At 42.9% G+C, this 12974-nt stretch overlaps 1 protein-coding gene across 2 annotated transcripts in view; it reads right to left on the reverse strand.

Annotated features, from left to right (window-relative positions):
* CPNE8 (copine 8) overlaps positions 1 to 12974 on the reverse strand; it is a 545271-nt gene that overhangs the window by 208551 nt on the left and 323746 nt on the right. For both annotated transcript variants that reach the window (XM_069764995.1, XM_069764997.1), the window contains exon 6: positions 9558 to 9634. In XM_069764995.1, coding sequence (XP_069621096.1) covers positions 9558 to 9634 — 77 coding nt within the window. The remainder of the gene's footprint in view (positions 1 to 9557; positions 9635 to 12974) is intronic.

Raw genomic sequence — 12974 nt, forward strand, 5'->3', positions numbered from 1 at the left:
ATTCAGAGGTGAACATATTAATCTTATCCACTAGCTGCAACCAAAACGGATTTAAGCACCACAGAGGCCTACCCCATGACCCCACGTCATCCCCCTTGATCACAATGGACAGGGATGAATGGTCCAACACTGTCCTCAGCAAATATTCAACATTTTTCATTTTCCTCAGCATGAGACCATCCCCCAAGGCCAGATTGATACGAGATAAGGAAGTAAAAGTAGGGGAAAAACATGAATACTGATACAACTCGGGATTCCTGCATCTCCAAAGATCAGTTAAAAGCTAGTTCTCGCAGGAGTGCCCCAAATGGTGTGCAATTACCTTCCGGTTTTATAGGTGCATGATTATCTCTATCCCAATGGGCATCTAAAATATTGTTGAAATCACCCACCACTAAATATGGGACCCCTGGAAAACCTCTCAAAATAGTAAGGATTTGATATATGATCCTACTAATATATGGCAGAGGAATATATAAAGATATGAGTACCACTGTAACTGCAGACAAGGTACAACATAAAATAACAAACCGCCCCTCCTCATCCACCACCACCTGATTACATGAAAACTGAGCATCCCGTCCAATTAGTATACTAACACCTCTGGAATACTGGGAATACGTGGAGTGATATCCCGCCAATATCCATCTCTTATCTTGAATATTGAGTGTCTCTCGGGTAAGATGCATCTCCTGCAGACAGATTACCGTTGGTTTATGATCCGCAATAAAAGAAAAAATTGCCCGTCTTTTTACTGGGGACTTCATCCCTCTAACATTCCAACTAAGAATCCTAACCTCCCCCATAACTAGTAGTTTTAGTCATACACAACAATATCCTGTTAATCCTAGCCAAATCTATTTTGACATATGTGCACATATCAAAGGACCTAACACCCCCCCATTCCCTCCCACCCTCCTAACAACCCATCCCAACATAACCTTAAATTTTGTTGGATTCATCACACAGAAGAAGTGTATTCCCCCCTTTGGAATAGATGAAACCCCAACACCGGGCGTTTTAGTTCCTATCTCGCCCCCCACATTTTACAGGATAACACCCCACAGCACAAGGCGACCATCTGAGCACTTTTCCCCACTGCAGTCCTCCATTTCTCTTCTTAAATGTTGTTCATTCAGATCAAACCAATCAGCTGCCTCCATAGCGTCCAGAAAAAATGAGATTTATTCCCAGCCTCGACCCGCAATTTAGCCGGGAAAATCATTGAGTATTTCAGGCCAAGAGCCCTCAGCCATTTTTTTGATATCAACAAATTTTGCTCTCATTTTCTGCACTGTCGGTGAGAAATCCGGATAAAATGAAACTCTAGAACCATCAATAGTTAGATCAGGGTGATCTCTTGAGAACCGAAGAATGTTGTCTCTGTCTCTGTAGTGAAGTATTTTGGCCAAAATAGGCCTTGGAGGATGGCCGGGGGGAGGGGGACGGGCAAGAATCCTGAGAGCGCGCTCCACCGCGTATAATTGGGTCAGAATGTCCGGTCTGACTTTCTCCTTTATCCAGGCCTCAATAAAAGTAGTAGGATTTTTGCCCTCGCATCGTTCTGGCACACTGACAATGCGGGCATTATTGCACCTGGAGCTGTTTTCCAAATCATCCGTTTTTGTTCCAAATCGCAGCAATATCTTTCGTGATCTCATTATTGTGCTGCGCAGACGCAGAAACTGTATTTTCAACAACACCAACTCTTTTTTCCAATTGCCCAGTTCTGTCCATAACTGTGTGGAGATCATGTTTTACATCTTGCATTGATTCCTGTAGAAAGCCCAACTGAGTGAGCACATTAGTAATGGCTGATCCACACGGCATAACAGCCACCAGCACGTCCTTTATAGTGGGCTCAGCAGGAATCTGCAGCTTCAGCGCTGTGAGCTGCTTCTTATTTTAGCTCTCCCCAACTAGCCAGAGCCTCCTGGTTCCTCTGCCCTCCAGCACTTTCAGTCTCCTCCTCCCCCTCTTCACTCATCCCCCGCTCTGCACCTTCTCCTTCTGTGTCCGGATCTTTTCCAGCTGCTTGGGGAGATTCCTTCTCCAATTCCTCCACTCGGGCATATCGCTGCAGACGAGCCACTACTTCTGTTTCTGGCTGCACTATCAGTCTCTGCATCTGCCAGAGCACGTGCTGAAGCGCGGCGCCATCTTGGGAACCAGAGGCCATCTCTCCTGTAATCCTCCTTTGACCTTTTTTTGGCATGTTGCATGCCTGGAATGCTCTCACGACAGCCCGACGACCTCCACCAGTCCCCAGGGCCTCTCCACAGATCATTACTGGCTGTGCTGTGGGGATTTAGCAGCGGTAATTAACTAGGACTTTTTACCCTTTTCTCAATATGAAAATGTAAAATCTGGGGCTAATACAAAATCCTAGTGGTAAAAATGTAATTATTTTTTCTTCAATGCCCAATGGTATAAAATTCTGTGACACACCTCTGGTGTCAGTATGATCACTGCATACCCATAGATTAATTCTTTGAGGTGTAGTTTGTAAAATTAAGTCACTTTGGGGGGAATTCTGCTGTTCTGGCACCTCAGGGGCTGTACCAATGTGACATGGCACCCTCAAACCAGTCCAGCTAAATCAAAACTTCAATATGGCGCTTCTTCCCTTATGAGCTTTGCATTGTGTCTCAAAAGTAGTTTTTCACCACATATGGGGTATCGGTGTACTCATGAGAAATTGCACAACAAAATTTGTACTCCATTTTCTCATGTTACCTTTGTGAAAATGGAAAATTTGGGCTAAAATGTGTGTTTTTAATTTTATTTTCATGGCTCAACTTCTATGAAGCACTGAGATCTCATCTTCCGCGATCTTGGTGCCGCGATCAGCGGCGCACATCCGAACACCCCCTCATCCCAGCCTGTGGCCTGCAGCAATGCTCCACTCTTGCCTACTCCATCAGCGACATCGGGACCCTGCTCCACCGCGGCCGATAAGGTATATCCACATTATAAGGCGTACTCCTATTCCCCCCACCAAAAAAAATAAATTGGGGGGTAAAAAAGTGCATCTCATAATCCGAAAAATATGGTATGCCAGCAAATTTTACAGTCATTGTTGACGATCAAATTAAGACGAGTAACTAAGTTAAAAGTTTTCTTTCTTTATTAGGGCAATTTGTTTCTGGCCTAACTAGGTCAGTGGCCCAAAAAGCAAGGTTATTGCTTATCTGTTAGTTTTGTTCTTTCTTGTTTTGTTATTATGTTTCCCCTGCCCCTTCCTCTTCCCCTCCTGTTCCCCTTTTCCCCTTCCCCCCTTCTCCCAACCACTTCCTTTTCTTTAATGTAGATGCATACTAATATTTCACAAATGCATTATATTGGTTTTGTTTAAAAAAATTGTTAATAAAAATTATTTGAAAAACATTAAAAAAGTCATATACCGCTCATTCCCTTCTGAGTCCTGCCGTGTGCCCAAACAGTGGTTTTCTCCAACATTTTCGGTATCCGTGTGCTCAGGAGAAATTGCACAACAAATTTTGGAATACATTTTCTCATGTTACCCTTGTGAAAGTCAAAAAAATGGGCCTAAAGGAAATGTTTGTGAAAAAAAGTTAAATGTTTATTTTTTCCTTCCACATTAATTCCTGTGAAGCAACTGAAAAGTTAATGTGGTTTTGAGCAGCTTGAGAGGTGCAGTTTTTACAATGTTGCTACTTTTGGGTATATTCTGTCATATAGGCCCCTCAAAATCACTTCAAATGTGATGTGGTCCCTATAAAAAAAGGTTTTGTAAATTTTGCTGTAAAAATCAGAAATCACTGGTTAACTTTTAACCCTTCTAACTTCCCAACAAAAAAAATATGATTCAAAAACTGTGCGGATGTAAATTGGTAAATGTTATTTATTAACTATTTTTATGACATGACTCTCTGATTTAAGGGTATGAAAATTAAAAGTTTGAAAATTGCTAAATTTTCACCAAATTTCTGTTTTTGGTGAAAATCAAAAGTTAAATAGAATAAATTTTTACCATTATCACAAAGTACAACATGTCACAGGAAAACAAACTCAGAAAAAGAGACAGTGGTCAGAATTGAAAAAAAAATTGCCTGGTCAAGAAGCTGAAAACAGGCTTCAGGGTGAAAGGGTTTAAAAGACATGACAAGAGACAGAATTTGGATACAGAAGCTTTGCTTTGACATTGCTACACATTTTCTTCATTTCATGGGGCACTTTTGAACTGTATTCACTTAGCCCAAGTCATACAGATAATCAAAATTGTTTTCTAGGCCAAATAACCCCTTTGCTGATACGCCAATATCTTTGCCTACTGTGTTCCTAATTATGCTATGTTTTTATATGTGTGGGGATCTAAGGTTCCTTTAGTATAGGAGTATCTCTGTCTATCTACAGTGGTTCCCTTAGACTGTGGGTAGAGAGCTTTCCCAGGGGGATATAGGGCATTACAGGGCCCCTAGGGATAGCCACCATGGAGTGGGGGCGTCATATCGTTTCCCTCATAGGGTGCCAACCCCCGCAGGTAGGAACGTGCGAGAATAGCACACATCAGGGACACCTAGTTACCCCACTTTTAATTAAGTGTTTATATGTGAGCACAGTGTATGTCTTTTTTGGATATTTTTTGGTCATTTTTTGTGGTGTGAACCAATATGTAGGTTCGTGTTATCAATAAAGATTTATAGTTTTAGGGATTTAATACGATTATATACTTTTAAGACCCTGGTTACAATTGATTTTTTTGTATATTATCTGCTCCATAGAGCAATAGGAAACCATGCATTTCTAAATGTATTCCATTAACCCTTTAACGACCGCCAATACGCCTTTTAACGCCGGCAGTTAAGGATACTTAAACCACAGAGCCATTAATTAACGGCAAGTGAATAGCGCCCCCCAGAGTCGGATTTTCCCTGGGGTCTCGGTTGCCGGGGTAGCCGAGACCCCAAAGAACATGATTCGGGGTTTTTTTTTTACCGACCCTGAGTTGCGATCACCGGTAATTAACCGTTTACCAGCGATCGCAAAAAAGAAAAAAAAATGCAATTTCCCTTTTAATTTCTCTGTCCTCCGACGTGATCGCACATCGGAGGACAGAGAAATGGGGTCCCGATAGCCCCCCGATACTCACCTATCTCCCTCGGTGCTCCTCGTGGCTCCCGATGGGCGCCGCCATCTTTTTCCGGCAAATAAATGGCGGGTGCCGGGAGGATCTTTGGGGTCTCGGCTGCCGGGGGTAGCCGAGACCCCAAAGAACATGATCGGGGTCGGTTTTTACCAACCCCTGTTTTGCGATCGCCGGAAATTAACTGTTTACTGGCGGTCGCAAAAAAAAGCGATGTGTAATTCTCTGTCCTCTGATGTGATCGCACATCAGAGGACATAGAAATAGGGGGATTCGGGGACCCTATTATACTTACCGGTGTCCCTGGGTCCTCCTTCGTCCTCTCCTGCCCGCCGGCCTCTTCTTTGGGAAAGAAAATGGCGGGCGCATGCGCAGTGCACACGCCATCTGTCGCCATCTGCCGGACGGCAGGAGAAAGCAGTTGAGACTAAAATTAGGGTTAGGGTTGGGGCTAAATTTAGTGTTAGGGTTAGGGTTGGGGCTAAATTTAGGGTTACGGTTAGGGTTGGGGCTAAATATAGGGTTAGAGTTGGGGCTAAATTTAGGGTTAGGCTTCTTTCACACTTGCGTCGGTACGGGGCCGTCGCAATGCGTCGGCCCGATATACCGACGCACGTTGTGAAAATTGTGAACAACGTGGGCAGCGGAAGGAGTTTTCAACGCATCCGCTGCCCAATCTATGTCCTGGGGAGGAGGGGGCGGAGTTAAGGCCACGTATGCGCGGTCAGAAATGGTGGACGCGACGTACAAAAAAATGTTACATTGAACGTTTTTTTGTGCCGATGGTCCGCCAAAACACAACTGATCCAGTGCACGAAGGACGCGACGTGTGGCCATCCGTCGCGATCCGTCAGCAATACAAGTCTATGGGCAAAAAACACATCCTGCGGGCACTTTGCAGGATCCGTTTTTTGCCCAAAATGATGGATTGCGATGGATGCCAAACAACGCAAGTGTGAAAGTAGCCTTAGGGCTAGGGTTAGGGTTGGGGCTAAAGTTAGGGCTAGGGTTAGGGTTGGGGCTAAAGTTAGGGCTAGAGTTGGGATTAGGGTAAGGGTTTGGATTAGGGTTGGTATTAGGGCTAGAGTTGGGATTAGGGTTAGGTTTTGGATTAGGGTTAAGGTTAGGGTTGGGATTAGGGGTGTATTGGGATTAGGGTTAGGTTTGAGGTTAGGGTTGAGATTAGGATTAGGGGTGTGTTGGATTTAGGGTTTTGATTAGGGTTATGGTTAGGGTTGACATTAGGGTTGTTTTGGGGTTAGGGTTGTGATTATCATTAGGGTTGTGATTAGGATTATGAATCGGGTTGGGGTTAGGGTTGGAGTTAGAATTGGGGGGTTTCCACTGTTTAGGTACATCAGGGGGTCTCCAAACATGACAGCCAATTTTGCGCTCAAAAAGTCAAATGGTGCTCCCTTCCTTCTGAGCTCTGCCGTGCACCCAAACAGTGGGTTACCCCAACATATGGGGCATCAGAGTACTCGGGATAAATTGGACAACAACTTTTGGGGTCCAATTTCTCCTGTTACCCTTGTGAAAATAAAAACTTGGGGGCTACAAAATCTTTTTTATGGAAAAAAAAAATTCTTTATTTTCACGACTCTGCATTATAAACTTCTGTGAAGCACTTGGGCATTCAAAGTTCTCACCACACATCTAGATAAGTTCCATGGGGGGTCTAGTTTCCAAAATGGGGTCACTTGTGGGGGGTTTCTACTGTTTAGGTACATCAGGGGCTCAGAAAACGCAACATAACGCCCACAGACAATTCTATCAAAGTCTGCATTCCAAAACGGCGCTCCTTCCCTTCCGAGCTCTGCCGTGCGCTCAAACAGTGGTTTACCCCCACATATGGGGCAACAGCGTACTCGGGATAAATTGGACAACAACCTTTGGGGTCCAATTTCTCCTGTTACCCTTGTGAAAATAAAAACTTGGGGGCTACAATATCTTTTTGTGGAAAAAAAATATTTTTTATTTTCACGACTCTGCATTATAAACTTCTGTGAAGCACTTGGGCATTCAAAGTTCTCACCACACATCTAGATAAGTTCCATGGGGGGTCTAGTTTCCAAAATGGGGTCACTTGTGGGGGTTTCTACTGTTTAGGCACATCAGGGGCTCTCCAAACGCGACATGGCGTCCGATCTCAATTCCAGCCAATTCTACATTGAAAAAGTAAAACGGCACTCCTCTTCCAAGTTCTGTGGTGCGCCCAAACAGTGGTTTACCCCCACATATGGGGTATTGACGTACTCAGGAGAAATTGCACAACAACTTTTGTGGTCTAATTTCTCCTGCTGCCCTTGTGAAAATAAAAATTTGTGGGCGAAAAGATCATTTTTGTGTAAACAAATGCGATTTTTTATTTTCACGGCTCTACATTATAAACTTCTGTGAAGCACATGGGGGCTCAAAGTGCTCAAAACACATCTAGATAAGTTTCTTAAGGGGTCTAGTTTCCAAAATGGTGTCACTTGTGGGGGTTTTCCACTGTTTAGGCACATCAGGGGCACATCAGGGGCTCTCTAAATGTGACATGGCATCCAATCTCAATTCCAGCCAATTCTGCATTGAAAAAGTCAAACGACGCTCCTTCACTTCCAAGCTCTGCAGTGCGCCGAAACAGTGGTTTACCACCACATATTTAGGGTTTAATTTCTGTTTTTACACTTGTGAAAATAAAACAAAATGGTTCTGCAGTAAAATATTTGCAAAAAAAAAGTTAAATGTTCATTTTTTCCTTCCACATTGTTTCAGTTCCTGTGAAGCACGTAAAGGGTTAATAAACTTCTTGAATGTGGTTTTGAGAACCTTGAGGGGTGCAGTTTTTAGAATGGTGTCACACTTGGTTATTTTCTATCATATAGACCCCTCAAAATGACTTCAAATGTGATGCGGTCCCTAAAAAAAATGGTGTTGTAAAAATGAGAAATTGCTGGTCAACTTTTAACCCTTAACTCCCTAACAAAAAATAAATTTGGTTCCAAAATTGTGCTGATGTAAAGTAGACATGTGGGAAATGTTATTTATTAACTATTTTTCGTGACATATCTCTCTGATTTAAGGGCATAAAAATACAAAGTTTGAAAACTGCAAACTTTTAAAAATTTTCGCCATATTTCAGTTTTTTTCATAAATAATCGCAAGTAATATCGAAGAAATGTTACCACTAACATGAAGTACAATATGTCACGAAAAAACAATTCAGAATCAGCGGGATCCGTTAAAGCGTTCCAGAGTTATAACCTCATAAAGTGACAGTGGTCAGAATTGCAAAAATTGGCTCGGTCATTTAGTACCAAACTGGCTCTGTCACTAAGGGGTTAAATATTAATATGAATATAGCCTCAGAAGAAGCAGATTTGTTTAAGCCTTAATTAAATGTCTGCCAAATGTTGTTCGGGGATGTTGCCAGGAATACTAAGTTAAAAGCAGACACATTTGCTTACATTGCTTAATAGAGAAATATCAATACATTTTATTGGTAGCACACTATTAGTGGATGGCTACCTTCCAATTTTAACTAAATTGGGACTGTACATTCCTGAACAATAATATGTATTGCAATACAGAGCAAAGGAAGAAAAAAAATCATATACATTTAGGGTGCCGTCACACTAGCAGTATTTGGTCAGTATTTTACATCAGTATTTGTAAGCCAAAACCAGGAGTGGGTGATAAATACAGAAGTGGTGCATATGTTTCTATTATACTTTTCCTCTAATTGTTCCACTCCTGGTTTTGGCTTACAAATACTGATGTAAAATACTGACCAAATACTGCTAGTGTGACGGCAGCCTTATAACAAAGTAGTACTTTTTGTTTCATCTTTAAAGGGAACTGGTCACCTGAATTTGGTGGGACAGGTTTGTGGTCATATGGGCGGGGTTTTTGGGTGTTTGATTCACCCTTTCCTTACCCGCTGGCTGCATGCTGGCTGCAATATTGGATTGAAGTTCATTCTCTGTCCTCCATAGTACACGCCTGCGCAAAGCAATCTTGCCTTGTGCAGGCGTGTACTATAGAGGACAGAGAATGAACTTCAATCCAATATTGCAGCCAGCATGCAGCCAGCGGGTAAGGAAAGGGTGAATCAAACACCCGAAAACTCCGCCCATATGACCCAAAACCAGTCCCGCCAAATTCAGGTGACAGGTTCCCTTTAAAACCCAGTACATTTTAATAAGCAACCTGCAAAAAGAAACGTACTGATCTTGGCTGCAGCCAAACATTTACTACCATATATTTCAAAAACTGCATAGATCAAGCATTGTTTTTTAAACAATGGAAAAACAACATTCCCATCAGTGTCTCACTTGTGCACTTATTCCAGTTGTTTGCAATCCATCACTGTACCCTTGTGTGTATTACATGAATACAGTTTTGACTTCCCAATAAATCAGTATGTAAAAATAAGAATAAATGTATCTGACTTTAAAGTACTTACGTTACAGACTTCTCAAGACGACTTCCTTGAGATCCCACTATCTCACCCAAAGTGCAAAACATCTGACCAAGAAAATCCTGTAGAAAATAAGGAAAAGCTCATATCAGTTGAAGCAGAATTTATTTAAATGTAGGTCACTAAATCCCAGTAATTTTCTTAATTAATTCGAAAAATTCACACTAGATAAGAATAAGAAATGTTATTAAAAAGAAGTCCAGTCAGAAAAGGAAAAAAAGAGGTGGTGGGTAACATTATTACACCAATGTTAGAAGGTAAATAAAAAAAAGGATAAAAAGTTTTCACTACGTACGCATCTCTGGTTAGAAGTCATACTGATTCACAATTAATATGGTAATAATGAAACAAACACGACCAATACAAAAGCTCCAGGTGTGCCATGTACAATTAGTGTAGAGAACATCAAGCAACTCATCAGACACTTGACGTACATGTCACAAGGCACTCTGTATGGCCTTAAAGGGAAGGTACCGCGTTTGTAGGTCATTAATAAATCACTGTAATGTAGCATACCATGCTGCTATAAGTAAGTTTGAAATGCATGTGAAACAGATTTCATGTGTTATATGAGTTTAAAGAATGCACTGGGGTGCTGACATCTTGGTTTTGCAGCAGTAGCAGGGCACTATCCGTGTCAGATTACGGCACCCCATGGACATAGGAGATAATAGACCAGCACGGACCCTATCTGTAACATTGCAGCAGCATTAGCAGTGAGCTGGGCACGCCTCTGTGGGCTGCACAACTCACTGCTGTAGGTGTGACTAGCTGCCATTTTTTTATAGCCCTGTGCTCTCTATCACAGGACAGAAGAAGCCCTCACTGCTCCTCTGTACTCCAAGCAGGCACATCCTCTGCTCCTCACACGCTGCCCTGTGTGTTTCTCCTGCCATGTCTCCCCCTCCCCCTCACACACAGACCCTGTGATCTCCAGTAAGCTGCACTCAGCCTGCAGAGAGGGAGGTGACACCTGGAGAGCAGGAAGGGCAGCTGACAGGACAGAGATTAAGGTGGGGGAAGGGGGATGGCAAAAATGTTATTCACAAAAAAATGCTGCTGGGTCCACTGTGTTCTGCTCCTCTGTAAACAAGCTGTGCCTCTGATGCAGTAACTGCTGGTGATAGCTGATCACAGGGCAGTCACACACAAAATGGTGCTGCCCTGTGATGCTGCTCTTCATTCTTACTGTTAGAAGCAAAATTGGGGCAGTAACTGCTGACATCACCATTTCCCTCCCCTTTTGGGTGGTCTAATATCCCTGGGGCAGAGCTGCTAAATCTTACTATAGCTGCTTGAGGTCTAAAAAGGAAAATGCTCGCCCTAGTGGTAAATCTGTATATTTGTAGAAAAATATATAATATTTTTCATATAGAAATGTTTGCAAACAGTGCAAACATTGCATTAATACATTTTAATTACTATTTTAAGCTTAATTTCACAAAAAAACTAAATACAAGAAAACTGGTGGCACCTTCCCTTTAAGGGGAACCTGACATGTCCTCGATGCTCCCAAGACCACCAGCAGTTGTATGTTCCTGTTCAAATTACTGTATTTTTCGGACTATAAGACACACTTTTTCCCAAATTTTTTTGGGGGAAAATGGGGGTGTGTCTTATAGTTGGAACATACTTATAAGTAGCAGCAGGAGTCGGGCGATTCTGTGGCGGTCCGACGCTGCAGTGCGATGATCACACTCCCTTCCCAGGGTGGTGTAGCAGTATTCAGCGGTGGTGCGGAGCTCTGCCATCATTATCTGAAATCCTGAAGCCCCCACACTTCCATTGCTGTGATGGGTGGCCTCCGGGAAAATGGCTGCCGGAAACGGCATATGCGCAAATTGAGATCTCAGCAACGAGATCTAAATCTGAGCATGCGCCGACCCGGCAGCCATTTTCCCAGAGGTCATTTTCCCGGAGTCCACCGCATCGCAGCAGTGAGGATGTGCGGGCTCCGGGCTTTCACAAAATGTCGGCGGAACCCCCGCACCACTGAGCACCGACGAACCTACCACACTAGCCTGTCATGGGATTTCCCGGAGGCCACTGCTTCACAGCAATGGATGTGTGGGGACTCCGGTCATTCAGAAAATGTCAGCGGGGCCCCTGCACTACGAGCACCACAGAACCTGAAAACCAGTCTGGGATGGGAGTCATACCATCGCTGGACCACCAAATACCCCTCTGACCACGCTCCACCAGCGATACTGATTTTTCCCGGCAAGCTGATTTCAGACTGTAAGGCGGACCCCCATTTGACACATTTTTTTTCTCCCATTTTCTTTCTCAATATACAGAGAGAGAGAGAGAGAGAGAGAGAGAGAGAGAGCGCTCTGGAAAAAAATTAAGAGACCACTACAAAATGTTCAGTTTGTCTGATTTTTCTCTTTATAGGTATATTTTTGAGTAAAATGTAAATTGTTCTTTTATTCTATAAACTACTGACAACATGTTTCCGAAGTTCCAAGCAATAAATTTTGTATTTATTTTCTGAAAATGAGAAATGGTCAAACAAACAAAAAAATGCATTGCTTGCAGAATTCAAATAATGCAAAAAAAACAAGTTCATAATCATTAAGAAACAACACTAATGTTTTAACTCAGGAAGAGTTCAGAAATCAATATTTTGTGAAATAACCACGATTTGTAATTACAGCTTTCATGCGTCTTGGCATACTTTCCACCAGCTTTCACACTGATTTTGGGTGATCTTATGACACTCCTGGTACAAAAATGTAAGCAGTGCTTTTTTGTTGATGGCTTGTGACTATCCATCTCCCTCTTGATTACATTCCAGAGGTTTGATTGGGCTGGCCATGACAGGGATTTGATGTGGTGGTCTTTCATCCACAACTTGATTGACCTAGCTGTGTGCATGGGGCATTGTCCTGCTGCAAACAACAGTCCTCAGAGTTGGGGAACATTGCCTGAGCAGAAGGAATCAACTGTTTTTCCAGGATAACTTTGTATGTGGCTTGATTCATACGTCCTTCGCAAAGATTAACCTGCCCAATTCCAGCCTTGCTGAAGCATCCCCAGATCATTACCGATCCTCCAGCAAATTTGAGTGGGTGCAAGGTACTGTGGCTTGTACGCCTCTCCAGGTCTCTGTCTAACCATCAGATGACCAGGTGTTGTGCAAAGCTGAAAATTAAACTCATCAGAGAAGATTACCTTACTCCAGTCCTCTATGGTCCAATCCTTATGGTCTTTGGCAAACTTCAGCCTGGCTCTCCTTTGCTTCTCACTGATGAAAGACTTCTTTACATGACTAGAGTAATGCCTCTAGGAGCCTGTTACGAACTGTTCTTGCTGTGCACTTCACCCCAGTAGCCATTTGCCATTCCCTTGTAGGTTACTTGATGTCATCCTGCGGTTGCTGAGTAATATTCGAATAAGATG

This window comes from Ranitomeya imitator, chromosome 4 (genome assembly GCF_032444005.1).
Source record: "Ranitomeya imitator isolate aRanImi1 chromosome 4, aRanImi1.pri, whole genome shotgun sequence".
Classification (NCBI taxonomy): Eukaryota; Metazoa; Chordata; class Amphibia; order Anura; family Dendrobatidae; genus Ranitomeya; species Ranitomeya imitator.